Source organism: Perca fluviatilis, chromosome 20 (assembly GCF_010015445.1).
Source record: "Perca fluviatilis chromosome 20, GENO_Pfluv_1.0, whole genome shotgun sequence".
In the NCBI taxonomy this organism is placed as follows: domain Eukaryota; kingdom Metazoa; phylum Chordata; class Actinopteri; order Perciformes; family Percidae; genus Perca; species Perca fluviatilis.
Genome location: NC_053131.1, coordinates 13,557,027 through 13,584,961, shown reverse-complemented (window position 1 = coordinate 13,584,961; position 27,935 = coordinate 13,557,027). Strand labels below are relative to the sequence as shown.

The window sequence follows — 27,935 nt, the reverse complement described above, 5'->3', positions numbered from 1 at the left end:
CTCCTCTTCTTGCCTTAACCTAGTACCAGCACCAGACAAGTAGCTAAAGGACTGCAGTGTTAAACAGGCAATATTCTCCTTTTTCACCCAGCTGTGATAAATGGGTGGAATAAGCTGGGTCAGCCTGTGAGCAGACAGGGCTGTTCATGTCTGGAGCGATCTGTCTGACTGTGCCATTATTCCATAAAAGAGAGAAGATCAGTTTTGTTTGAGAGGGTGAAAGGGGGCAAGATTTAAAAAAAAAAAAGAAAAGTGTGCTAATGACACGAAGTGTTTAGCAGTGATGCAGAATGTGTACTTCACCTGTTGAACTCTACCCAACGCACGCACGCACGCACGCACACACACACACACACACACACACACACACACACACACACACACACACACACACACACACACACACACACAGTAGCCTAACCCCCCTCGTCCTATCACCCATCACCAATCTGCTGTAACATGATACTGGGACTTTGGAGACACACACTCGCTGTCTCTCTCTTGTGCTTGCTTTTTTATTCTGTCAAACGCTGCACACACACACACACACACACACACACACACACACACACACACACACACACACACACACACACACACACACACACACACGGAGGTCAAGTTGAGGTTGTGCTTCCATGACATCACTGTTGCCATGACTCATAAGTGCAACCCCAGGCTCAATAAGGCCCTCTCCCCCACAGAACCTGTCAGGGGGACTTAGCCACACACACACACACACACACACACACACACACACACACACACACACACACACACACACACACACACACACACACACACACACACACACACACACACACACACTCTTAATCATCCATTCATTCATCAGTTGAACCCAGTGATCTTCGAAAACAATATACATAAGTATACTGTGGTGTTTTTTTTTTTTTTCTTTCCGTGTGTGTGGTTGTTTTTTTTTGGTCCATGTGTGTGCAGTTGTGTGTTAATGCCTATTTAATGCAGTCTTTTACCACTGTAACACTCTTATCAAACAGACTTGGTTTCATACAGGTCTTGAATTGACACACACACACACACACACACACACACACACACACACACACACACACCCTGTGTGATTTATAGTGGTCAGACTCAGATGGAGAAAGCAGGCCTCCTCTGGTCGGAAAAACCTCCACTGTGGGGATCACACAGGGGGGAAAGACTTCCATTACCAACACATGTGTACACATACACACTCACTTGCACTCGCCCTCCTAACTACCCCGAGTGTCTAATAAATCCCCTTTTAGACACATCGTATCACTGGACCAGACCTGTGTGTGTGTGTGTGTGTGTGCGCCCTTGCCCTTCCACCCAAAATCATGCTCAAAAAGGCCTTTATGAACTTTAGGACCGTAACTGATGATTGTTTTCATTATCAGTTGATGTTTTGATTATGTCTTCAATTAATGGATTAATAATTTCTTTATTATATTATTTATACTTTATCGTATTATGCGACCAATAGTCCAAATTCCAAATATATTAGTTTAGAATAAGCCGAGAAAAAAAAAAGAATAATTGATTAAATCAGTTATCTGATTGTCTTGACTTATCAATGGTTTCAACACAAACTTGTTACCATTAAAATCCATAAATACATTGCATAATAATGAGCCCCACCATTTTCATAGACATAAATGTTCTTTTTCTACTCTGTCAGAAAGTATGTAGGGATTATGCGTGTCCTCAGCATTTGAAAGAGTTCACATTTAACACCTGATGTCAGCATTTTACAGTATATCAGCACGGTCATAATATACATATGGCATTGTTTTCAGTCTACTGCAAGGCTGCAACAACACTGCTGACGTCAGATGATTATGTGGATGATTACTCACAGGTGTAGGGACAATTGAGTTGATTGAAAATGATACATAATAATGATTAGTATAATGATTTCTATGAAGTAGTGCCTCCAAATATAATCAACAGGTTCTATGTACAGAACAGAATAGTCACTGTGGAATATGAGTCTTTTTTATTTTTTTGGGTGATCCCCGTTTTATTTGCTCTAGGTCGGGAATTTGTGACTAATGCTTTTCTGTGGAACACTGGATAATTTAGTCTCCCAAGGGCTGTGTTCATCATGACTTTATAGGATGAAATAAGTGGTTGCTGAAGCAAACAAGTGTTGCATCACACACTTAGACAACACACTTTTGGGGAATTTGGGTCTGGTTTCACTTTATTTTGGGCTATTTCTGTGTTTTTTGTTTCCACAGCTGACTGAATTACATTTTGGATAGAATACTTTCACAGACAAAATCAGGAACTAGCCGATTTTTGGACCCTGCAATTTTACAGTCAAGATGCAAATCTTGACTGACCTTGGACAATAAGACATAGATTTCAACAACATGGCTTGTGGGAATTGGGAACTTGGGATTGTGGAATTTTTCTTTTCTTTTTATTTAAATAAAAAAGTCAGGAGTCAGAAATGTATAAATTATGCCCACAGATTGCAATTTGGCACAAATGCATCAAAGATCGGTGCCAGTCTCTCTACTATGTTGAATATTACATTTAATAAAAACCTCTGTTGATGATGTGTGATAATTACTCATTTTTTCTCTCTGTCTCCTCAGACCATGATTCAGAAGGAAAGCGTGTTCAAGACATGCTGTCTACAATCGACAAACCACAGGTTGGTATGCAAACCTCCCACAGATGCACGCACATAACTTATAACCACTCTCATCAATCACCTCTCGTCTGATGCACTCATAGCTGGCATGAGTCTTTTCCATATTTTCATCCTGTCTCTGTGACTACCATACAACTCAGATGCTTACACTGTATATGCGGTGTGTCTCTCATTTTAAAGTCATTTTCTGGGCTTTAGTAACCGTCACAGGTAAGGTAACTGATCATTTAAGCTCTGCTTGGCCTGGCCACATGAGGGCAGCATCTGCTCATCCAAGCCATTCACTTCCCACTCTGCCTTTATCAGCTGAAAAACACTATAACAGCTTTTTTTTTTTTATTATTCTCCAAGGGGATTGTGAGTGAATGAATGAGCTGGAGCCATGCAGCATATGGTTTGGTAGAGAGGAATTGCTCGCTCCCCGTGAAAGCAGTTTGGTGAGAGAGAGAGAGAGAGAGAGAGAGAGAGAGAGAGAGAGAGAGAGAGAGAGAGAGAGAGAGAGAGAGAGAGAGAGAGAGAGAGAGAGAGAGAGAGAGAGAGAGAGAGAGAGAGAGAGAGAGAGAGAGAGAAGGATTTTGAGATCTCCCAGTGTCATTGATTGCTATTTTGTGTCACTAACTGCAGATGGGATGTTCTTTTGCTTTTTTACACTCCATTACCTTAATGCATTTATATGGCTTTATACTGTATATGGAGAGATAGTAAGTTTCACTGGGCTCCCTGCAACAGCAAAAGTGCCTCGTGATGGATTTAGCTGTGTACCATATACAGATTCGGGAGCAGGTGTTGCCGATGCAGAGCTTATATGAGAAAGTTCTTTCATTTAAAATGTTCACAATATTGTCCCCATGGTTGTGTTGTTTGCTTTCATAGCAGCTAGGTGCGTCTACTTCAGCTGAATTGAAATATGAGAAGCAGTGAGGGGCTGAAAGAGAAGTAGGCAGGAAAAAAAGGAGTAATTTGCTTGTGAGTTCACCCTGTACCTGTTTACTCTTAGTGCTTGAAGAAAGATGCAGCAACCTTTCCCCTCAAAGGTCTGGGTGCTCATAATAGCACTGGCTACATTTACATGCACATGATTAGTCGATGATGGCTGATAGTCACAGTAAGGCATTACACCAATTCAGATGTTAATGCAGGTTACTTAATATTCCTATTTCCTTGCTTCGGAGAACAGTGCAATTGATTGCTGAAATTGCCAAATTATGTTTAAGTCAAAAGCTTTTTCCCAAACTGATCCCTACCCACAGAGTGGGTCTCTACAAAGTGCCATTAAGGAGGAGGGTTTAAATAAAGCTGTGTGTAAAATCATTCTTTATCTTCAGAATAGTAGAGCATGCACAAATATGTTTTTATTTATTTAAAAAAGTACAAAAGAGTGGAAAGCCTTATTTATCCATCCAAAGTGTGCATATTAGCAAAGTGATTGACAGAACGAGTGTGAAAACAATGTTCTTAGTTGTAAATAAATTGCCATAAAAGACAAAGGCATTCTCAGGCATGTGGACACAGTGATGCGATCTCATAAAACCCAATCATTATGATCAAAACTCTCAATAAAATTACATGTCTGTCTCTCTCTTTTCCTGTCTGTCTTCCTCATAGACAGTCTAGGCATGGTTGTGGTTTCCAGTGCCCTCAAGGCACATTCATCGCCTACTCACTGGATGTGAAGTCTGGAATAGCAGCAGACTGTGCTAAATCCCGCTAAATTGGCTCACCCACCATATGCCGCAACTAAAACTCCCATAAACATGCAGGCACTTGCAGGCACACAGGCAGGCATACAGTTGAACACACAAAACATGCAGGCCTTTTTTTTTCTTCGTGTTTGTTAATTTTAATTTGCTTTTGTGTTCTCGTCCCAATGGCTGTGCAAGAGCCCGAAAGAGCAGTGGAGTCTGGGCTACTGGTTTTAATGACACATTGCTTTACACACGCACATACAGAGCCAAATACATTCATGGACAGACAGACAAAAACTAGATGCACATTTAAAATGATACACACACCTTGATAGAACGATTTTACCTACATAATCATGAGGTTTGAGTTATTCTAGCTATTCTATTCTAGCACAGAATAGAATAGAAAGGATCACTTACAAATAAAAAAACTATAAAATGTCCTGCGTGCAGCTGCTAACTAAATGCCACACTACATTTTGTGCAACCATACTTGGTTTCATTGTGTATATAACATGCAGTATGTATGATTGTGTGTCTTATAGGTGTCCAATGTGCAGGCACGGGCTGCACGGTTGTCCTGGGCCCCCCCGGCAGGGCTGGTGAACAGGCATGGTAACGGGATGCCTGTGTCCTGCTCCTACGAGGTTTCTCTCTCAGATAAGGGACGAGACGGAAAGTATCGCCTCATATACAGGTAGGGAACATGCTCCAAGCTTAAAGAATACGCCACCAGCTACAAAGACACCTCAAGAAATGGCCAAAGTACACTGGTGTGACTTTTGTGCTTTGTTTGTTTCAGTGGCGAAGAATTGGAGTACCACCTGAAAGACCTAAGGCCAGCGACCGACTACCACGTACGGTAAGGACTTTGCCAGAGGACATTTTGCATGTGGTGTTTTATACTGCTTTCATACCTTTGTATGTTCTATATGTGAGGTTTGTGGGTTTTCCCTATATATGGCTAGATTCTAGCTTCATCTAGCCGTGAACATTTGGATATCTTGTGTGTTTGCTTTAGGGTGTCGGCAGTTTACAACTCTGTTCGAGGCTCGTGTTCAGAGGCCGGATCGTTCACTACACACTGCAGCGCCCCCGATGTCCCGTTATCCCCGAAACTCTCCCACCGCACCAAGAGTACCCTCACCCTACAGTGGAAGGTACAGGCACTAACAGACACTCCTTTTTTTTATCTCAAAGACATACAGTAACACATTTAACCCCTATAAACAGCCCAGTGATTTATGATGTGTCAATTGGTTTTGACGGCCCATTTGCAATTAAATTATTATAAATTAAACAAGACTCCGGGTTCTTTACGTGTCTACCACACTTCATTTGTACAGTGACACACAAAAGATCTGCGTTCTTTTTTTTAAAGATTATTTTTTTGGGGCTTTTTCCACCTTTAATTGATAGGACAGCTAGGTGAGAAAGGGGGAAGACATGCAGGAAATCGTCACAGGTCAGATTAGAACCCTGGACCTCTGCGTCAAGGCATAACCCTCTCAGTATATGTGCGCCTGCTCTACCCACTGAGCCAACCCGGCCACAGATCTGCATTCTTTGATGAAAGTAAACAGCTATGCTTCACCTGGTTTACCTAGCTTGAGTTTATCAACCCTACAGCCCCTATTGGAGAGACATTCTTGCATTGTTGCACAATGCAGTCAGGGCGCATCCCTCTGGCCTCTCTGACCTTCTCCCCGCACATTTCGTTTTCATCACCGTCACTGATAAAGAGTGACACCAGTCATCCAGACAGGATATGAGGCCAGTCATAAAAACATGGCGGGTATTTTGTCTGTCTCAGTGTTAGATACCTTTATCCTTGCCTAATCTCTCAGTCTCTCTCTTGTCTCTTGTGTGCCTCGCTCTGTCCATTCCCCTGCCGTCCACAGCCCTCAGGCGACAACGGATCCAAAATCACAAACTACCTGCTCGAGTGGGATGAGGTGAGTCTGTCTCTCATCTGTCATGCCTCCCCTTTTATTTTAAAGAAAGAAGCCCTCGTACCTATCACAGACGTCACAAAATGGATGTTAACATCAGACAAGATGTAATAAGTGTTTAAATTATGCCTTTCCAATCCATGTTGGTCCTCTCACTCTCCTTCTCCCTTTTGTACTTTTTCACTTTTTCACATCCTTTTTGTTCTTCGTCTATTTTATTTAGGCTAACTCTTTCTTCAATCTCCTATTGAAATTAATTGTATCTCCCTGTTCTTGTCTCATCTTACTTTCTTTTTACATCTATGCATCCATCTCTTCTCTCCTCTGCAGGGAAAGAAGAACAGTGTTTTCAGAGAATGTTACTTCGGGAGCCAGAGACACTGTAAGCTGACACGACTGTTCCCCGCCTGTGGCTACACGTTCAGAGTGGCTGCATACAACGACATTGACTCAAGGTAATGTTGCCTATTACTGAATACACAAACACATGTGCTATACACACCCATTCACTCAGGTGAAAAAAGTAGTCATGCACACATATCACGAATAGCACAGGAGGCAGATGCCATAACTCTTTGTTGTTGCTTGTTCATATACTGTAGGAGCATGGATTTATTAAGATACACGACAGCTTTTCACATGAGCACCTGACAGTTAGCACTTCAGGCACAACATATGAATTTTCATGATAAAGTCTGAATGAATCTGTCCACCTCTGTAATAATTGACATGCAGCAGTCTACCTGCATCGATTATTCTGCATGTGACAGGAGTCCTCCTCCTCTTTCCTTCTTTTCCCTCTATTTCCTCTCTCCTCTTGTCTCCTCTTTGTCATTATGGCGGCGAGCATCTCGCCTGCAGTCGTTAGGTTGACAGGGAGGAGGGAGGAGGTGATGGAAGGGAGCGAGAGTGAGGGAGGAGATATTAGCTCTTGGGCTGAACTCAAAGCGGCCTTAATGCATCCTTCAGCTTTGAAGCTATGGACACTCAGTCTGGCACAAATATACCCGGCACACGCTGGCTTTTGATTACTAGCTATTTTTCTTACTTGATTTTTTTTTTTTTCGACCTCTCAAACCCGTACATTCAAATTCTTTCCCTCCTGCAACTCTCAAATTACCCCCCCCCCTCCTCTGTTTTTTCCGTCTGGCTTCTAACATGTATACATCCTATTTTTCTCCTGTCACGGCTCCTCTTTAACCTCCCTCTTCTTACCATCTCCACTGGCAGCTCCCCACAGCCCCATCCTTACCTGCATCCCTGCACCTACCCCTTCATTCCCTTGAAATGAACACTAATGTCAGTGTCCTTTTCTTATTCACGTTTTCTCCTCCTTTCACTTTTCAAAAATGTTCCTCTCTATGTCCCTGCTGAATTTGTAATTCATGATGCACAGCTCCCCTTCCCTCTTGCACTGCAGTCCCCTTTCCCTCAAAATTAATGATCCAAGAAGTTAATAATTTGCTTCAGCATTTTAAATAAAAACAAAAATGTGTATAAAATGGAAATGTTGTTTTGTGCAGTGGCTTCAGCACAGAGGTGGTCTTTTACACCATGGGCACCTTACCTGCTCTGCCTCTGGCACCGCGGTTGGTCAGGGCGGGGGTGTCCTGGGTGACCCTGGAGTGGGGGCGCCCTGAGGGCAGTCCGAGCGAGGAGCAGCTCAAATACACACTTGAGATCCAGGAGGACAACAGCGTGAGTACCACGCACATCTGAGCACCCATATTTATATGAAACTATTCATAAGTTTATGTTAGGGGCACAGGTTCTTTTTTTATTACCATAAAAAACAGCCCTCATAGATTTGAACATGGTGGGAGCCACACAATCCACCAAAGTACAACTTGAAAGTGTAATCTGGTTTTGTGAAACCTTCAGTTGTGTTATTTGATTGAGCTCTGTTCTGACAGTTACTCGAATCCCACAAGAAGAGAAAGAGGAGAATAAACAATTTCCACCAAGGAAAAATGGATTATGAGAAAATATAAAATGATTCCTTGTATAATGCATTGCAAAATAGTTTTGGGGTAATGTACAGCAGATGCACAGAGCAGTATTTCTTATAATACAGAAGCTTACACAAAGAAACACTACATGATTGAGCACGTATATAAAATGGGAATTGCACCAAATGCTCTCACACACTCCCCCTCACACACAGACGTACAGTATATAATGCAAAAGTCAGCATTTATTATTTATTATTTATTATCCATATGCTTGAAAATGTGCACTTAAACTAACTGACAGAAACACTTGTACATACACACACAGACTTCTGACAGTGTATCTGTATCTGCATCACCCACAGGGAACAGACTTTCATCCTAAGTACACTGGAGAAAACTTGACCTGTACTGTACAAGGCCTGAAGAGGAGTACACAGTATAAATTCAGGGTGAGTGACAACATAATGTGGATTTTTTTATTACCTCCGCCAAGGAGGTTATGTTTTCAGTTCGGTTTGTCTAGGTTTGTTTTGGTGGTTTACTGTCAGCAGGATTACAGAACTACAGTACTGGCCAAATTTTCATGAAACTTGGTGGAACTGTGTAGCATGGGCCAAGGAAAAACCCATTACGTTTTTACATGGATCCGGAGCGAATACGCTAATTATTTTTCACTTTCATTTTCATTGCAAGATAGGGTGTTTGTGCTGCATTCATGTGGTGTCGGAATAATCAAAATAAATTATTCCAGACGGTCAACACTTCACACTGTCCTTCTAGTTTTTTTTTTAAAGATTTTCTTTTGGGCATTTGACAGTGTAGGAGTCAGACTAGAAATGGGGGAAAGAGAAGTGGGTTATGGCATACAACTGGTCCCACAGCTGGAATTGAAGCGGAGACATTGCGGTTGATTGGGAGGCGCTGTAACCATTCGGCTAACAAGGTGCTCATGCGTGTTTGTTTCTTCACGATTGTTGGCTATTTGTGTGCATGTGGACTATCAGATGATCTCTGCACAGAAATTGATGATAATGAGTGCTCTGTTTTTTTTTTCTTCCTATTGTTTATAATGTTTTTCTCTACCTTTGTGTCGACAAAAATGCCTAAATGTATTGTGTACGTGTTTGTCAGAATGGAATGGACAATAATTAGTATGATTAGCATTAGCTGCTTTGGTGTATAAGATGAGTGGGATTTATTACGTAGGATGTTCAATAAAAACTTTATATAAATAATATATCATTCAAAGTACATTAAAGCAAACGCTCAAAAGGGTGCATTTACTCTTTGACATTTTGTTTGATTTCAGGTGTTCTCTTGAGTACAGTGTGAAACTACAGGTCAAGTCATCTTGTCTGCCTATTAATCTTCAGTTTTTACTTGATCAGTTTCCAGTCAGTGATGTTCTCTTTCTGTTAAGTGTTTCTATGGATACCAACCTATCCAGGTGACTTCAGTGAGTCCGTTGTCATCAGTGGTATTACAGTATCCATCAGTGTAGTATAGGAATATAGCATTTTACCGCCAGATAAGTGGCTGCAATTTAACTTGTTGTGAAAGAAGGCAATTCACAAGCCAATTAGAAAGTAGAGAACACCGGCTCAAATAAAAGCTGTGATAGCTGTTCATAATGTGAGGACATTGTGAAACAAATGTTACTCACAGTAGATCTCTGTAGGCCTAAGTGAGTTTGCGTTATTATTAATAATGCGGGAACTCCAGTGTGTGTCTTGTTGTCAACAATGTATTATGGTGTAATCATCTCATACACCTTACATGGACTTACACACACACACACACACACACACACACGCGCGCGCGCACCTGTCCTCACTCGCTATGTCAGTTGAGGCGGCTGACACAAACATACATGCTCACACACAAAGGGACCTCTGTGTTCTTTGTGATGTTCATCTGGTGTGAACATCTGGAAACAAAGCAGATTGATTTTCCATGGAATGGGGTAATGGAGGGAGTAAACTGAAGAGAAATGAAGGCAGAGGAGCCATGATAACCACAGGTGGAGTAGAGAGTAATGGCTCCTAATCGATCAGGACAGTTCCTTTACTTCTTGATAGATTCACATTCTCACTGTGCCTCTTTTTTGTCTTACACTCCATCTTTACTCATTTTGTTACTTCTTTCACCCTATTCTTTCCTCCATTTCTCTCCCTTACCATACCATCTTTTCTATGTATACTGCCCTTTTTGCTTTCCTCTTCCCTCTTTCCATTTTCTTTTGTTCACCTTACATTGTCCCTCCTTTAACCCTCCATGTTGTCCATTCCCGTCCCTGCAGCTCATAGCATCGAACATGGAGGGAAAGAGCAGTCCCAGTGAAGTGCTGGTGTGTACCACCAATCCAGACAAACCAGGGCCTCCATCTACACCCTGTGTCACCGCAGTAACGCCCTACGGATTTACCATCACATGGGGTAAAGATACAGACCCACACATGTATGCACATTTACCTTACACCGACACAGAGATGGGCAATATTCTTAAAACCCAATGGTTGCACTTTCTGTAAAACTTGTAAGATGCAAGTGGAAATGTAAACAGTCACAGGGAATTGTACTAACACAACCACCAAACGTGAAGTTAAAATTCAAATTTAAATGATCATACATTACCCACCCTCTAACATACAGATGCATTTAAATGAATATGTTTTTTTCCAATCTTGGACTTGGTCAACATTTGCTTGGTCGATTGATGAGATACTAATTTTAGTCCATTAGTTGGCAAAACAAGAAAAGCCAAGGCGTCACAATTATCTGAATTGTTCGTTAATGGAAAAGATTTGAAGATATTCTAGTATCCATTCAAGGTCAGTGTAGTACTATTGTAGAAAATATACTAGAAAATGTTCAAAATGGAGTGGTGATAGTTGCTCAGACAAACTTGAAAAAAAATCAAATCCAGCAGAGCATATAGCAGTAAGTATTGATGGAAAATAGAAAATCAATGACAACTTCTGCCTCTGGGGTGTTATCATGAAACTGAAGTAGCGGCCATAAACAGCCATCATGTGTGCTATCATCCGTCTGTCCCGCGTTAGTGCTGCGCAAGTCAGGGCAGCCTGCCCTTTTTCAAATGTTGTAAAATGGCACAGATCATGCTGTATCTCTCAATCACCATTCAGATATTGATTTGACTTAAAAAGCTATAAACACAAAACATTTTAGAGTGCTAAACAACAATAAAAAAAGAAAAGAAAAAACTTTATTGCGTTATAAGTAGTGTGGTTTTTACACCAGCTACAGCTTAACCATTTTAAAGTGATAGAGCTGCACTACAGTCCATTATGTAGTGTGTGGATGTGCCTAACTGTAATTATGTCCACAGTGTTGATACAATAAGAATAAGCAGAGGCCCAGTCAAGTAGGTTGTTTCCAGCAGTGCTGATTCACTTATAATCTCAGAATAAATCACCCCCAATTGTGTATTATTTTATTGTTACCACCACAAAGTTTCTCTAAAAATGTCTTTATACAGATTAATACAGAAATAAAGAAACTAGAACAATTTCTTACCAGTTCCCTTGCTACTGAAACATTTGGCAGGAGTTGTATAACTGTGCTCTGAGAGAATTATCATTTTTGTTTGGATGAAAGACAGCTTTATGAGTTAATGTACAATGTCTTTAGGACGGATGGGGATGCTAAATTTCATGAAAAGTCTCAACGGGTGACCTATGAATGTGTGTTACATTATTTTTTGTGAAGGATTTGTGTTGATACTAGGCCAATTTACACCTTTTCCTGAAGCCATAAAGGTCATGCTGGAAATGTGAGATGTTTTTACACGTATTCCTCTGAGTTGTTCTCCAGCTCATAATGTTTGTGTGATAATAACCCAAACTAAAATGACCCCATCTATTCCTCCAACAGATCCTCCCCAGGACAACGGGGGCTCAGAAGCTCTTACGTACCTGCTAGAGATCTCAGAGGGATGCTCTGAAGGTACGACTTATATCTATCTGCCTGTGCTTCCGTCCATCCATCCAGCCACACATTCAGCTAATTTGAGTGCTTTTTCAGTCCACCATCTTATAAAAGAAAGCTCAAAATGTACCAAACCGCCCTCTCTCCCCTGTGCTGGTTGTCTCTATGCATCCATTTCTCTCACTTACCCTCCTAAGAAGAACAGCGGCCATAATTCACTCTTTGTTAGCAGCAATTTAGCACACAGCATTTTTCTGATTTCTGCTGATCTGCACCACAGGAAGCAAATGTTCTCTGTATTCATTCATTCACATCAAAGAAAGAGGAGTAAGCTGTTTCTTGAAGACCAGTGTTGAATATCAAAGAACAGAAGAATGAAACGTCAAAAGCTCATGTGTCTTCTTCCATTGGTAATGAAAGAGGATCAACAGCAGCACATATTGAACCCCATGTCCAGTGGATTGATGTAATTGGTTTTTGGCTTGTCTGCAACTCAAATTAACTCTGTGCTTTTCAGTCAGTATGACTGGATGTGATGTGTTTTATCTCTTTTTATTTGATAAAAACATTTTAGGAGCAGCTAAGAATCTTAACTGGCTTAATTGGCTTCAAATGTATATATCTATAGCATTTCATATCCAAGACTAATATAAGTTTTATCGGTAGTTATTATTTATCAAAAGCTTAACGTTGAAAAACCTCATCTGCTTCATCAGGCCTGTGTGGGTGTGATTTGATCAGATTTGATTGACTGTGACCTAACAACCTGCAAATTCCATCAGATTTTGATAAACAACTGTTTCCAACTGATACTCAACTTTAAACCAGTGAGACGAGCACAGACAAAACATAAAATACAGAAATATGTGATGTGATATCATCAAAACTGTTCTTGCCTTGATGGAATATTGTTTGTTGATGTAGGATTCCATTGCTAACTGTAACAAATAGGTTTTGAGGGCCTTCAAACGTCAGAGATACCTTGCACAGTAAAACAATTTTCTTTCCCCATGTTTCCCTGTTCTCTGATCCGTATATTGAGGTGGTTTTCTGTTTAGAGGAATTTTTGGCTCCCCCCAAAAGAGGTTTTAGCCAGCCCGGAAGGAAAATCACTAGCACCAAAATGATAACAAATTGAGAATAAAAAATAGCAATTCAAATCCTCTCTATATGTGTTTAAGAGCAATTTACCAAACAACCGTTAAACAAGCCGAACATAAACTTGAATATGAACGAATATGAGCGCTAATCTCACTTCTACCATCCAGAGTCAGGCTGTGTCAGACTCTCCTGGTGATTTAGTTAAATATTAATATGATTTTTTTTAACCAGTTTTGGTAATTGGGGTTTTATTTACTCAAGCATAATATACATTTTTGTTTAGGAAATTGTCAGAAATAACAGGAAAATGCATAGATTTCTGTCAAATAGGGTAGCAGAGTCTTTGCGGACTGATCATGCTTGCTGTCGTGCGTAGCCCAAAGGCCCATTCTTAGTCAGAAAAAACCCTGTATTCTCTCCATCCTCCTTTTTTCTGTGCCCTTTTCACCTTCTTACCTCTCACTAAGTTGCACTAGCAGTGAATTCTCAGGATGGTCCTGACTCATCTCATTGTGGTTGCTGTAATTCATTACAGTATGAAGTGTGTTTTGTGTGGGTAGCTTCACTGCTCTGAAACAGTTGTTTGGGTAAACTCTAAGCAGTCGCTGAACACTGTCTTTTTTTATGTGCAGCGCTTGAGAGTTTACTTGAACACCACTTTTAGCTGTAGTCAGAGCCAAGCCAAAGGAGCCTCAAAACTAAGAAACACAAACAAACTGACAGAGGCCAGTGAAAGGTTGATGATAATTGATTTTATTTGCATTCTGACTCTTAATCTGGTGCATAAATATGTGCTCTTTTTCTCTGTGTATTTTCTTTTTACACACACTCTCAATTTTTTCAATTTCAGTTTGCTCTATTGGCATGACAAATAAAATTCATGTGTTGCCAAAGCATAAGGATAAACAGCAACAAGTCCCCCTCTGTACCTTCTGAAGTTATGAATAATAACTAATAACAGCATGGTTTATGGGTTACTTCTTTATGGGCTCAATAATAGTTTAGAGGACAGCGCCAAGTTCATCCTAATCAATGTGTTTGCGTGTGTGTGTACATGATTTGTCTTTGTGTATTTCTGTGGGTTCACGTGTGTTCATGTATGTAATACTATGACAGTGTGCCTCTTAAGACGACTATAAGCACAAACCATGCAAGAGGCTGGCTGGTTGACCTCTCTGTGACTCCTTATGTCCTGTACCAGTATGAACCAGTGCAGGTTCACCTACTGAAACATTGTTAATTCTTCATAGCTTGACATACAGTACAGGCCAAAAGTTTGGACACACTTTCTCATTCAATGCGTTTCCTTTTTATTTTCATGACTATTTACATTGTAGATTCTCACTGAAGGCATCAAAACTATGAATGAACACATATGGAATTATGTACTTAACAAAAAAGTGTGAAATAACTGAAAACATGTATTATATTTTAGATTCTTCAAAGTAGCCACCTTTTGCTTTTTTATTAATAAGGGAAAAAATTCCACTAATTAACCCTGACAAGGCCACACCTGTGAAGGTAAAACCATTTCAGGTGACTACCTCATGAAGCTCATTGAGAGAACACCAAGGGTTTGCAGAGTTATAAAAAAAAGCAAAGGGTGGCTACTTTGAGGAATCTAAAATATAAGTCTCGCCAAAGCATTTTTGAAACGCAAAGAAGTAAGTAGCTGTGGTTCAGAGTATGTAAATAACTCAGGTGTATGCAATACATAATCCCAATATATGCTCCTTCTGCTGTAAAACTGCTTTAAAAAATAAAAAATAAATGGTGTGCAGTTATTAGGTCAAGGGGTTCTGTTTCCGGAAAAATAATTAGGTCAACTGCATATAGATGGGAAACGGCAGGAGATTCTGTGTGTGCACTTATGCTCATGTATGCGATGGGTTGCTTAATTCAGTTGTTTTGTGTGTGCGTGTGTGCAGCGAGCCAGTGGGAGGTAGCGTACAGTGGTCCAGCAACAGAATGTGTGTGTGAGCGCCTCACACCTGGGATCTTCTACCGCCTACGTGTGTGTAGCATCACCACGGGAGGACACAGCCCGGTAAGACACAAACGCACACACACACTCTTGCATGCAAAACTTCAGAGTGGTAACCTGGTAAACTTTAAATTTTTTACTAATGAGTTTGGAGTTTGGCAGCAGTGAGGCATCAGTGTTGCGCATGTAGTAACGTGGGGGGAAATCTGCACATAGATAATCAACAATGTACATAAGTATAATTAAGATTTTTGCCAGTAATTATTCAAACTGATCTTTAACTGCAGTTCCTTCTCTTTTGTTGTGATATCCTGTGCTCCTGAAGTGCACTGTTAGTGTTCCGGTCCGTACACTAAGTGTCCCACCAGGGCCCTGCCAGCCGCCAAGGATTGTGGGTAAAGCCAAACACAAGGAAGTGCAGTTAGAATGGGGTAAGTGCACACATACACGTACACTGTGTTTAGTTTTATTTACCAAAATGTATTTGAATTGTTTTATGTAAGGAGGCTAAATCACCTTCTGGCTGCTTTATACATTTCCCCGGCCAACTCTAATGAAACCTTAGTCAACCATGTTTTGCCCTAATTGAGCCCTAATTTAGCCTATTAAATGCCTAACCTAGCCTCATATCTGACTTAACTCCCCTAATGTCTGCCCATTATTGCAGATTAGTACTGTTATCTGTTGGCAGGCAAAAGTCTCCCAGCCTGAAATGCTGAGGAAGTTCTTGTTTAACCAGTTTAATACAGCTGGCTTCAGCCCTAATGAGCTCAAATTCAGGCAGCGCTGCTGCAATTACTAGCTCGAGTTGAAGGTCAGACCTAATGTATTGGAGGGTTTTCCCCTCTGTCTCCATCATTTATTACTTTCACCATACTGCAACCAGAGTGAAGCAACTGGTAGAAGAAAGAATCCCTTGGAGGGGATTGAGACATGCACCTGGTGAACTGATCTGTAAACACACAACGTCTGAAACTAAACATAATATTGAGCAAAGCTTTTAAAGTTTATGCATAAAAGACATCACATTATCATATATGTTGTGTCTTTCCATTACACACGGTTTTAACACACTCTCTCTCGCTCTCTCTCTCCCTCCCTCCCTCCCTGTAGAACCCCCTGTCTCTGAGGGAGTATGTGAGGAGTGTGTGTTCAGTCTGGAGATGAGTGAGGGGGACGCCAAGCCAGCAGAGGTCTACCATGGGTCAGAGCTGCAATGCACTGTTGGTAGTCTGCTGCCTGGTGCCACGTACAGCTTCCAACTGCGGGCTGCCAACGAGGCTGGGGTAAGAAATTCAGATCAACTAGTAATTTGCCAGGCAAGATCATAAAAACCATTTAAAAAAAAAAAAAAAAAAACACTTCACTGATGAAACACGGAATTTGGAACAAGCTTTTCAAAATGTATAAAAGTAATTTTTTTCTAATTTTTCCACTTTATAAGCATGTAATTCTGTGTTTAATGGCTCTTAAGGCCCTTAAGTCTACTCAGCACATCGAGTACATAAACTGCGGAACCTCTTAATATGATCCAAATATGAAAAAACTCCAACTCCACTTAAATTAAAATGTTTGTTTTTTTATTTTTATTGTAGCCAGACTCACAGACACACATAAACGCAGGTACAAAGGGACAGTATCTATTAGGTCAGAGTGTCCCAGACAGACTAACCGCAGCCTCTGCTTGGTTTAATCAACCACACACTCGAAAGTGAACTAGCACTCAGACTGGCTAATCGAATGCTGGCACAAACACAGTACACACTTACAAAAAATCATCTGCACACATGCAGAGGACACACAAAAAGAAACCGCAGTCACATGTACACACATAAATTGGCAACCCAGTGTGATTTGTGTCTCCCGCTTGTGTTAGGTCAAAGACATGTCTCATCGCGAGTGTGGTGTCTCCTTCTCTCTTTCAGTTCGGGGCGTACTCCGAGCCAACAGAGGTGACGACTGCAGCGGGCCCTCCTGGCCAGTGCGGGGCACCACTCATCACTCTCACCAGTAACACCTGCGTAGCGCTCAACTGGGAGGTGAGATAAAAACACAGATACGCTCTTGTGCTTATCAAAGGAAACACTTGTTTTATGAGAGAGAGAGGGAGAGAGGGAGAGAGGGAGGCGGGAGTCACATACCTGTAGAGTACTGCTTGAGATGAAGGAAACCTTTGAGCTTCGAGATTTAGACACCACAGCTCAGCCTTAACACACACACACACACACACACACACACACACACACACACACACACACACACACACACACACACACACACACACACACACACACACACACACACACACACAAGAGACCACATTTCTTAAAGCTGTCTAAAGAGGCCCAACCTCCCTTATTCTGTTTCTACTGACCTAAAAAGCTGCTGCTTTAAATGCGTCTACCTCTTGTATACAAGAGACCTAGGAGACTGGCTTGTTTTTAGCAATCCAACTCATCCCAGATGATGTATCCAAATTAAAAGAAATTCTCTGGTGTTGTATCTTAAATTGAATCTAGTAGTATATCCCTCATTTCCCTTAAGCCTGCTTTAATGTGGCATTATATTTCCTGATTTATGGCAGTATGTTTTAATTCCAAGTTCCCATCGGTTTCCCTGAGCTGAGTGCGTGTCTGTCTGTGTGTTGCAGAGTCCTGAGGGTTCGGGTACTGATATCTCAGAGTATCGTTTGGAGTGGGCGAGGGAAGACGAACCCATGGAGCTCATCTACTGTGGAGCTGCCACACAGTGTGAACTGTCTGACCTGACACCAGCCACCGATTTCTGCTGCAGGCTACAGGTAACACACACAAACATACACTCCGAACCTACCTACAGGTATTAAATACACATCCACTTATTGAGACCCACCCACAGATGCAACTGCATTCCTGCACAGAAAATAAGAAAGCACATCAACTATACAGAAACACATGCACAAAGCTGCACATGAACACAAGCATGACAGAGACTCAGTCAGGATGCCAACACAGACAAATGCAAACACGTGGATACAAAAATATCAGCCAAGGGCGCCTCAAAAGCAAGAAACGTACACAAACCGACAGAGGCCTGTGAAAGGTTGATGATAATTGATTCTAATTGCATTCTGACTCTTAATCTGGTGAATAAATAAGTGCTCATTTTCTCTGTGTATTTTATTAACACACTCAATTTCTCTTTCGCTCTCTCTCTCACTCTCTCTCTCACTTCCCCCTCTGTACCTTCTGAAGCTATGAATCTAATAACAGCATGGTTTATGGGTTACTTCTTTATGGGCTCAATAATAGTTTAGAGGACAGCGCCAAGTTCATCCTAATGTCCTAATCAGTGTGTTTGCGTGTGCGTGTGTACATGATTTGTCTTTGTGTATTTCTGTGTGTTCATGTATGTAATACTAGCACAAAACCATGCAAGAGGCTGGCTGGTTGACCTCTCTGTGACTCCTTATGTCCTGTACCAGTATGAACCAGTGCAGGTTCACCTACTGTAACATTGTTAATTCTTCATAGCTTGACATATATTTGTTTAATGAGAACACTTGAAATAGCCAGACACTTGCACAATGATAAGGTAAATAAAAAAAAATAGTTTTTCAAGCCTCATATTTGACACGTGAAGATAAATCAGAAATTCATACTGAAATATAACTTTTTCTTCAAAGTATGCAGATAGTTTACTGCCACGATAGAGTAGTAAGTCAATACTTTGCTTTAAGCACACATTGTAGACTGCAAATCATGCCTTCTACTCCTTGATGTGTACTCACAATAATGTTACTGTGCTGTTCTTGGTAAGTGGCTTCAGTTTTAGTTTTATATAGAAAATGCGGTCCTCATGTTCTTAGAATTACCGTATATTACATTGTATTATAATAAATCCATCGCTCCTCACAGACAGCTTGTTTTGTCTTGCTTGTTACTTTTAAGAGCCTCAAAGTGCACATGCTTGCAGATTAAAAGAGAAATGCAGAGGACAATTTCGACATTTGTTAATTCTTTTTATTTTAGTTCAAGCTTTCAAAATCTAGCAGCTGTATTTTTAAAAAGCTGCCAGATTTTGTCTGGGTTTTCTCCTCGCTGAGTTTGTCTGAGGCAATGCAGTAGACTATTACAACTCAAAAGCAATCAGAGGGCATTTGATAGAGGCTACTTGAGGCGAATATAAATGTGTTACACAGCAGAGGAAATACGCAAATGTTCTTTCACAACTAATTTGAATTCATCCCCTCTGCTGGTTTTCTTTTCTTGTTCCATTCTTCATGTCTGTTCCTCCCCTCTATTTTACATCGGCTTGCTCTGTGTGACTCTTTCTCCTGCCAATTCACGTCACCTTTGTCTTCTTCTCTTTTCAAACTGCTTTTAACCTTCGTCTATCTCTCTTAGTCTTTGTCTCTCCAATCATGCTTTTCTTGTCAACCCTTTCTTCACAACTTTTCCGCCCTCAAATGCCCCTATCCCTTACCTCATGTCCTTCATCTCTTAACCTCACTGTGTTTTTGTGTCCATCTCAGGCAGTGAATCAGGCAGGTGCTGGTCCTTACAGCGAGCAGGTGAATTTCCGGACCCCAGCGACAAATCCCGACCCAGTCTCCTCCCTCACCCTCCTGGACCTCCCGACCTCCTCAGAGTCAGGCCACTCCCCGTCTACCTGCCTCCTCCTGAGGTGGGATGAGCCGAACAGCAACGGGGCGGAGATTACCTCCTACGTCATCACCCTGGACGACCAATCCATCGCTGTGGAATCGGGGACAAGTCACCTTGTCACAGGCCTGCAGCCAGACAGCGAATACAGGTACTGGCATGAATCAGTAGACAGCAGGGCTGAAGTGAGGAGCATTTAAACTGATGTTTTATTGGATATAAATAAATATATTGTTGATGATCCCCCAAATCATGGGTTGACATTTTGACTTTCATGAGCTACAAATAAAACCCAAATATACTACCTCAGACACTGATTGATGGTCAGATCTCCATTAACATCAGATGTCAGAGCATTTGAAACATAGTTCCTTCCAAAACCAGTATGAATAATATTGAATAATAAACCCACATTAACAAGTAGTGTGCAGTCGGTTTCTAGAGCTTTTTTTGTTTAAAACAGCTGCCTGCAGTGTCTGAACAAAAACAGTAAAGTTGCTGGCTGTAGAACCAAAAAACCTGATTTGAAAGCTGCTGAAACGCTCTGTAGTGATCAAGGGAAGGTGTGATGTGTAATTCTCTGTGGGTTCATTACTATGACCCTTTCACATTCTTAAAGAAATATATAGCATTATTAAAGGCTTGGGGTTGGTAATGTTGAAAAGCGAGCAGGATTTAAAAGTAGCATCTCCTCTGGCATTCGTCTAACCCCTCCCCTTGCCCTCGGGGCTCCGACCCACACACAGACGTGCACGAGCACCACTGCGTCGCTGCTTCAGAGCAGATAATGTTATCATACCGAATGTTTAAATCAAACATAAATTGAGCGTCAGCGTCAGTTCTGGCAGGCCAAGTAGTCAAGACGCTGCTAACGCTATCAGCCAACAACACGGTCTCATCAGCTGATCTGCTCCAGCTGAGCTGAAGCAGCTGATCTGCATCAGCGTATCAGCTGGTCAACTCCCCTCGCTGCTTAATGGCTACACTCAAACAGGGCACCCTATTTAAAGCAGATTCAGTTTGCTCCTAACTGTTTGCTGCTCGCTTCTCTGCCGCCCGCCTCCTCCCCAGCTCCTCCTTGTCGTGTATAACGTGGCACTTGCTTTTCTGTCATTGTTGCTGCTCTGTTCATGTGGGGGAATAGTTCAGCTCTCACAGTCCTAAACTGTGTGAGCGTTCCCTAATGCTGCTGCTGTCCTCTGACTCTCTGCTATTTCATGGTGCTCATGAAAGGTCAGAGGACTCCCTGAACAGAGCCATACCGCCAAAATTCAATTCAGAATTTATCTACTTGACTTGCAATTTAATCAATAAAAATTCCTAAATCATTTTTATTGTCATGTGTGTTCTTGACTTAATGGACCTGACAGAACTACTGTTAGCAATGCAGCGACGAAGCGCTTTGAGCTCAGGCTCGTACACGGGAGGGGTAGGGTTCGTTCCAAGCGGATCGCAAGGCTGTGATTGGTGGGCGTTTTTACAGGATTACAGCAGCTACAGGTGACGGATCTTTTTCGCTCCTTTTTCAGAGCCCATAAGTTATTTATTACTGTCTGGGTGTAAAGACCATTTTAAACAATATATAAAAAAGTGTAAATTGGAAAAAGTTGCCAACCTTTGAATTCAATTAAAAAACTCTTGTCCTGCACCTTGAATGAGCGACCAAACAAACATTCACCATTAAACAGCTTGTAAACGGGGGCGACCTCTGGCTCACCCAGTTTTAGCGTGCGCCCCATTTAGGCCGAGGCCTTTGCAGCGGCCCGGGTTCGAGTCCGACCTGTGGCCCTTTGCTGCGTGTCATCCCCCATCTCTCTCCCACCTTTCCTGTCTATCCACTGTCACTCTGAAATAAAGGGAAAAAAGCCCCCAAAAAATTATCTTTAAAAAAAACTGCTTGTAAACGCACCTGCAAATAACACTTGCACATGCTGGTGTGGTCCCTACTCTTCATTACCACTAACTATGTGCTGTCTACCCATGAGTCATGACATGTAGGCTACAGTGCAAGTTTGTTTGCTTTGTATCTTGTTCCCTACAGTGTAATACATGAATTTTAAAGCACAGGTACACAGGAGGTATAAGTTGTAGTACTGGAAGTACTAGCTAGCTAGGGATAGCCTGTATGATGTTTGCATGAGCAGTGATGTCAGACCCTTTTATACTCGAGAAACGGTAAACAACGAATTAGTAATCTGAATCACCAAGTGCTGTTGTGCTTCTATAAGCGATTTTGTGATTACTGGAGTGTGTGTGTGTGTGTGTGTGTGTGTGTGTGTGTGTGTGTGTGTGTGTGTATGTGTATGTGTGTGTGTGTGTGTGCGCACATTTGAATGTGTAGTGAGTTCTTTGAATTAAGGGGGGGGTGGGGTGAGTAAGCATGTGACATATGAAGAGGCACAGCGATCACACACCATTGTTTTCATTCTGAGGTTGTTTTTGTCCCAATGTCACTCTGCTCTCTTGCATAATGGCTGCCACTGAGGCAGAACACGGTGTGTGTGTGTGTGTGTGTGTGTGTGTGTGTGTGTGTGTGTGTGTGTGTGTGTGTGTGTGTGTGTGTGTGTGTGTGTGTGTGTGTGTGTGTGTGTGTGTGTGTGTGTGTGTGTGTGTTTGTGTGCGCACACACACACATGAGTCTCCTGTGGGAGTTTTTTTTTGTATGTGACAATGACGGTAATTCTGGTTGTTATTTACAGCAGTGGGGCACTTGAAATAATATTATTCATAGCGGGAATAGCTTTGGAAAGGACGGCAGTAAATGTTGTTTGCTCTGTCGGAGTGGGGCGGTGTGGGCTTTAGTGCAGGTTGTCTTATTGTTGATAAATATTGTTTAGAATTCAGGTGTTTTTTCCTCTCTTCTGTCCATGCCGGGGAAAACTGTCCTTAGTAATAATAGTTGAATGTTAAGGAGAAAAAATGTCATTTCCATTTTATATGTTTAAAAAAAAGTCTTAATAGTACACCTAAACCACATTCACCACCTAAATAATGTATTTTCTAATTACATTTCAGGTTTTTATTGAAAGCCTCAATAACTTTCCATCCCCAAAGATTGTGTGGAAAAAAATAAATTGGCCACAGAGTTTGTTTTTCAGTAATGGCCTTTTTCTTTCAAATTCAAGGTTTCACAACACTCCTTATGCATCTTCACTCAATCCTGTCACAGTCCATTACTTATGTTAAAAGGTATTTAAGTCTGGAGAGACACCTTAAGAGGATAATTGATTCACTGAAGCTGCAAAAGTTCATTCTTGAACGGGCAACAAAACCACAAAATGTAAATTTTAATTAAACGAGACGTTGCGTGTTTGTCATTCAAATAAATGTATTTGCAGGGAGGTGCAATTATGCACCTTGTTTCCCACTTGCAAAATAGATGTTTTATTTACATTTTAGTCATTTAGCTATCTGTTATTAACTTGAGCGTACGATGAGTGACTAATTAGGGAGTTTGGTGCTTTGCTCAGCAGGCCACTGATGTGCTACCTTTTGTTCATCTTTTCCTTTAGTTTTCTTCATGTCACGATAAAACACAATGCCGCATCTGTTGAACTGAACTTTGATATGTAAATCTCTACATAACTAAATGTAACCCCTCATCATCAAAAGCTATGATCCTTCATCTCTCATCCTCTTCCTTCCTCTCTATCCGCCATCATCTTTTATCTATATGCTTAATTACCCTGCGGACAGATGCCCTTTATCATTGGTCCTCACACAGCTGCATGAATTATAATGAAAGGTTACAGTTGCAGAGAATCAGCAATTAAATGTCAGATGGTAGATGCTCACTAGCTGAGGGCCTCTGATATGGATGCTAATCAGCTGATTAGACATTGACAGGAAAAGGGTGTAAAAGGGAGGGGGATACCTGGAAGAAGAAAGGCAGCAGGGGAGCTTGAAAGAAATCAATTTCTGCAAGTGCTTTTTAACTAGCAGTAGATCTGTATGTCCTTGTGTGCGCGCACGTGTTTGTTAGTATTTTTTTATTGGAGATGCACCTGTTGATCGGCCACCGGTCAAAACCATCGTTGTCAGATGATCGGCCATGACCGGTGACCAGCCTATCAGTCTCCTATTATCGGGGGGTTTTGTCGGTCAAATATACACACGATTGTTTTACAGTGCACACACAGCAGCACAGACAGGAACATCAAAGCCACACACACAACATGCACGTTGCGCACACAGAGGCAGCTGCGGCACACAGTACAGTCACACACACACACACACACACACACACACACACACACACACACACACACACACACACAGACATCATGTCGTCCTTGTGGAACTTCTCAAGCGTTAGTGAAAAACACATAAAGCTCGCAATTTGTAACACCTGCAAGTCCAAAATAAGCGGTTGTCCTTAAAAACATTTGGAACAACTACCTTAATCACACACTGACTGTTGTCACAGCAACATACAGTCCTGCCAACTTGGTGACTGTCTCGCTAGATTTAACGACTTTTCAGTCCCTCTTAGCGGCTTATTCAGACAATCAGGGAAAAAGCGAGAAATATAAATTCATTCCCATGCATGCTGCTCAGTTATCGCAGTGACCGGCTTTTCTGCAAACAGCGCTGGGTCTCTCCCTCTCCTCAGTAGTAGTAGACCGACACCATTTGCTGCAGGAGTGGGAGTTAATATATAATACACACACACACATTTGTGAGAGAAGGTCCTGTAAACTGGTTATTTGATAGTCAATGTTTTATTATGAACACATAGATACAATTTTATTTTTTCATTCAAGTGGGTAGTGACTCACTGTTCCTCAAAGTGTGGCAGGTGCTACGCTGCAGCTCTCTGTGTGCTCTCCCATCTCCCCCCATTTGGTCAGATTCGGTATGTTGGTGTTCCAATTTGGGGAAATATTTAGTTCAGACTGGCTGGAGTTTTGTGCATTCTCTTAGGAAGAAAGTGCAGTTCTGTCTCAACTTGGTGTTTGTTGCACAACTGGCAGAAGCGCTCGTCTTTGGGGAGCCATGAATTTTTGAGTTTTCTTTTAAATCATATTGCACAGAACCAGCTGTAGCCTGACAAGTTCTTTTCAAACAGTAAATCTTGTAAAACACTGTGCAGCAGTAATTGTTTTTTTATGCATACTACTATACTCTAGATGAAGGAAAAAAGTGGGCCAATGAATCCAGACATATTTATGTCTCATCCTGGAGAGTACATTTGTTTCTAATGGGAGGATAGTAATGGCCGAAGGGAACCAGGGTCAAAGCTAATATGCCAGATGAGCCTCTTCACTGAAGATTACTCCACCATTAGATAAATAGGTCTGCCAACACGCTAAGAACACACAGGATTACGTAGTATGCTGTGTATATACCCAGCATTTATGTACATGTTCTTTTGTCTTGTACACTTGTCTTGTGCACACAACAAAACATGTTGCCGTAACACCATTTTTAAAGGCATTTTCCCAAAAATATCAAGTGATGTCTGATCGATACATGTAAAAAGACATTTTATCGTAGGGATTTTCACCTGGCACGATCAAATTGTAATCTGTCTCTCCCTCTCTTGCAGTGTACACATCCAGGCGGTGAATGCCATAGGCTCTAGTCCCTTAAGTCCACACCTACTAGTGAGGACACGCCCCCTCCCTCCAGCCCCACCCCCCCTCGAATGTTCAGCGGCTGGCCCTCAGAGCCTGAAGCTGAAGTGGGGCGAAAATGCCAGCAACACGCACACCCGTGCCCTGCTCGCCGATGACATGGTCTACACACTACAGATGGAGGACAAGAACCACAGGTACACACACACACACACACACACACACACACACACACACACACACACACACACACACACACACACACACACACACACTAATCTATACCTCATGGTATAGACTGAGAAGGGGTCCATGTACAGGGTAAAGAAAAGATAAAAAGTCAAAACGCATACTTGTTTACACATACATATCACAATAAAAACTCACAATTAAAGATTACATTTAAGGAAGACAATAAGAACCCATTTTCTTCACACTAAACAATCATAGTATATGCTTTGTTGTATGATTTGAAGTCATTCACAACAGCTCCTATATACCCTACATCAATACTTCATAGTATACACTAAGCATATAATAACATAGGGCATACACAAACCTCTGCATAGTGGATGATGAAGTGCCTTCTTTATGCTGCTTGCCCGACAGTGTGTGATACAATTTACAACATGGGCGAACAAGCTTTACTTCCATTAGTGCTGAGTGGTATGGTTGAAAGCAATATTCTTTACCAAAATTTAGGCCCAATTGAGCAGAAATGTTCATATGCTTCAGCCTCGCTGGACTTATGAAGTACTCTGTTTTTCTCAAAAACTGTAAAAAATTAAACCCTACTCCTCCCACAGTGTTTGCTCAAATTACACCAACATTGCTTCTCTGCATCTTTGGACTGTCCTCCACAAACGATCCAGCCAGATTCTTGAATTATCAAAAATTGAGCCCGCAGTGCATCAACATGTCTTACGTTAAACAGTACTGCAAACAACTACTAATGCTTTTGAAAATAAATGACAACATTTTAATCTCATGGTAGAAGTAGGGTGGTAAATTTCAGAACTTTTATCTCAAAAACAGAATTTTTGGCAATATTTTGAATGCTATCCTCATGTAGGCTATTGCAGTCAGTCTTTGTAAAAATTAATTACAGACATCTCTGTTGTTTAGATGAAGTACACACATTCTCAGAATTTTGTCTCGATAACTGAATATTTGACACTAGTTTGAAATCTGTTTACAAGCAACCCTTGTCAGTCATAGTGTGAAGCCGTCTATGGTCACTCACTGTGGCAGTTATCTCAACAAGATCAGGACTCGCTTGGTGTCTGAGGTTGTGAGTTCAATCCCTGGTTAATGCAGAACAAACATGCCAATGCCTACTCAGGTTTTATGTCTGTGGATTCGACACCTAGGTTTTAAGGTTCTTCTTCTGCTCGGCCCCAACTCATTTTTTTCTGGGGTTTGTAGACGGTTTTGATCATTAACACTATACACACTTCTGTAGAGAGAAGACAAGATTAGTAGCTATTTCATATGTGGAGTCTCAGCTACGACTGGGGATTAAAACTGCGTGAGAAAGTGCTCTCTAAACCTCTCAGCTACCCTGCGCACCACATTTCTCAGACTTTTTAACGCACAGTCAATACAGCAAATCAGGACCCATAAGGTCAATACTAAAACATTAACACAAGATAGACAGAACATGAGCAGCTTGAAAGAAGATGGGGGAGCTTCTGTGGATTAATGCCTAGTTAGAAGTGTGTGTGTGTGTGTGTGTGTGTGTGTCTGTGTCTGTGTCTGTGTGTGTGTGTGTGTGTGTGTGTGTGTGTGTGTGTGTGTGTGTGTGTGTGTGTGTGTGTGTGTGTGTTGTGGAGTAACCAGATGTACCAGCGAGTTGTCACGTTGAGGGCATCTGGAGCCAGCGGGGATACAGCCTCTAACAATCAACCCTCTATTTAACTGACTGGTCAGACAGGTGTGACAAAGACAGAAACAGGGAGACGGCGAATTAGAAGACTGAGGAGGAGGAGGAGGAGGGGAAGGGGCAAAACATGATTGCTGACAGGGAGTGAAACACATAATTGGAAGGAGTTTTTTTTATACATCCAAGCAGAAATAGCAAAGAGTGGGAATATGGATGAACAAAGAAAATGACTAAACTGAAAAGTCGTGAAGAGGCAATTTTATCTGCCCACCTGTCAGATTGTCTTGCTCCCTGTCTCCCTCTGTCGAGCCCTCTACCATTCTGGTTGGCCGGCTATCGGTGTTTGAATTAAGGCTTGGCTGGCATCAAGTTGGCACCCAGGTACCTTGGCACCCCTGGAATGGTCCAGAGTGCAGCAGGCAACAGATGGGGACCTGCGATCTGTTAACCTTTACACCTCGACACATCACACACCACACACACACACACACACACACACACACCACACACACACACACACAGAGGCATGCATGTAGGCA

At 41.6% G+C, this 27,935-nt stretch overlaps 1 protein-coding gene across 3 annotated transcripts in view; it reads left to right on the top strand.

Moving 5' to 3' along the window:
• fndc3ba (fibronectin type III domain containing 3Ba) overlaps positions 1–27,935 on the top strand; it is a 107,725-nt gene that overhangs the window by 66,633 nt on the left and 13,157 nt on the right. For all 3 annotated transcript variants that reach the window (XM_039785544.1, XM_039785545.1, XM_039785546.1), the window contains 17 exons: positions 2,616–2,674; positions 4,905–5,056; positions 5,162–5,221; positions 5,381–5,519; positions 6,261–6,314; positions 6,642–6,766; positions 7,835–8,009; positions 8,626–8,712; positions 10,563–10,698; positions 12,157–12,228; positions 15,240–15,358; positions 15,621–15,726; positions 16,409–16,581; positions 17,221–17,334; positions 17,946–18,095; positions 19,809–20,089; positions 25,487–25,711. In XM_039785544.1, the coding sequence (XP_039641478.1) occupies positions 2,616–2,674; positions 4,905–5,056; positions 5,162–5,221; positions 5,381–5,519; positions 6,261–6,314; positions 6,642–6,766; positions 7,835–8,009; positions 8,626–8,712; positions 10,563–10,698; positions 12,157–12,228; positions 15,240–15,358; positions 15,621–15,726; positions 16,409–16,581; positions 17,221–17,334; positions 17,946–18,095; positions 19,809–20,089; positions 25,487–25,711 (2,227 nt within the window). The remainder of the gene's footprint in view (positions 1–2,615; positions 2,675–4,904; positions 5,057–5,161; positions 5,222–5,380; positions 5,520–6,260; positions 6,315–6,641; positions 6,767–7,834; positions 8,010–8,625; positions 8,713–10,562; positions 10,699–12,156; positions 12,229–15,239; positions 15,359–15,620; positions 15,727–16,408; positions 16,582–17,220; positions 17,335–17,945; positions 18,096–19,808; positions 20,090–25,486; positions 25,712–27,935) is intronic.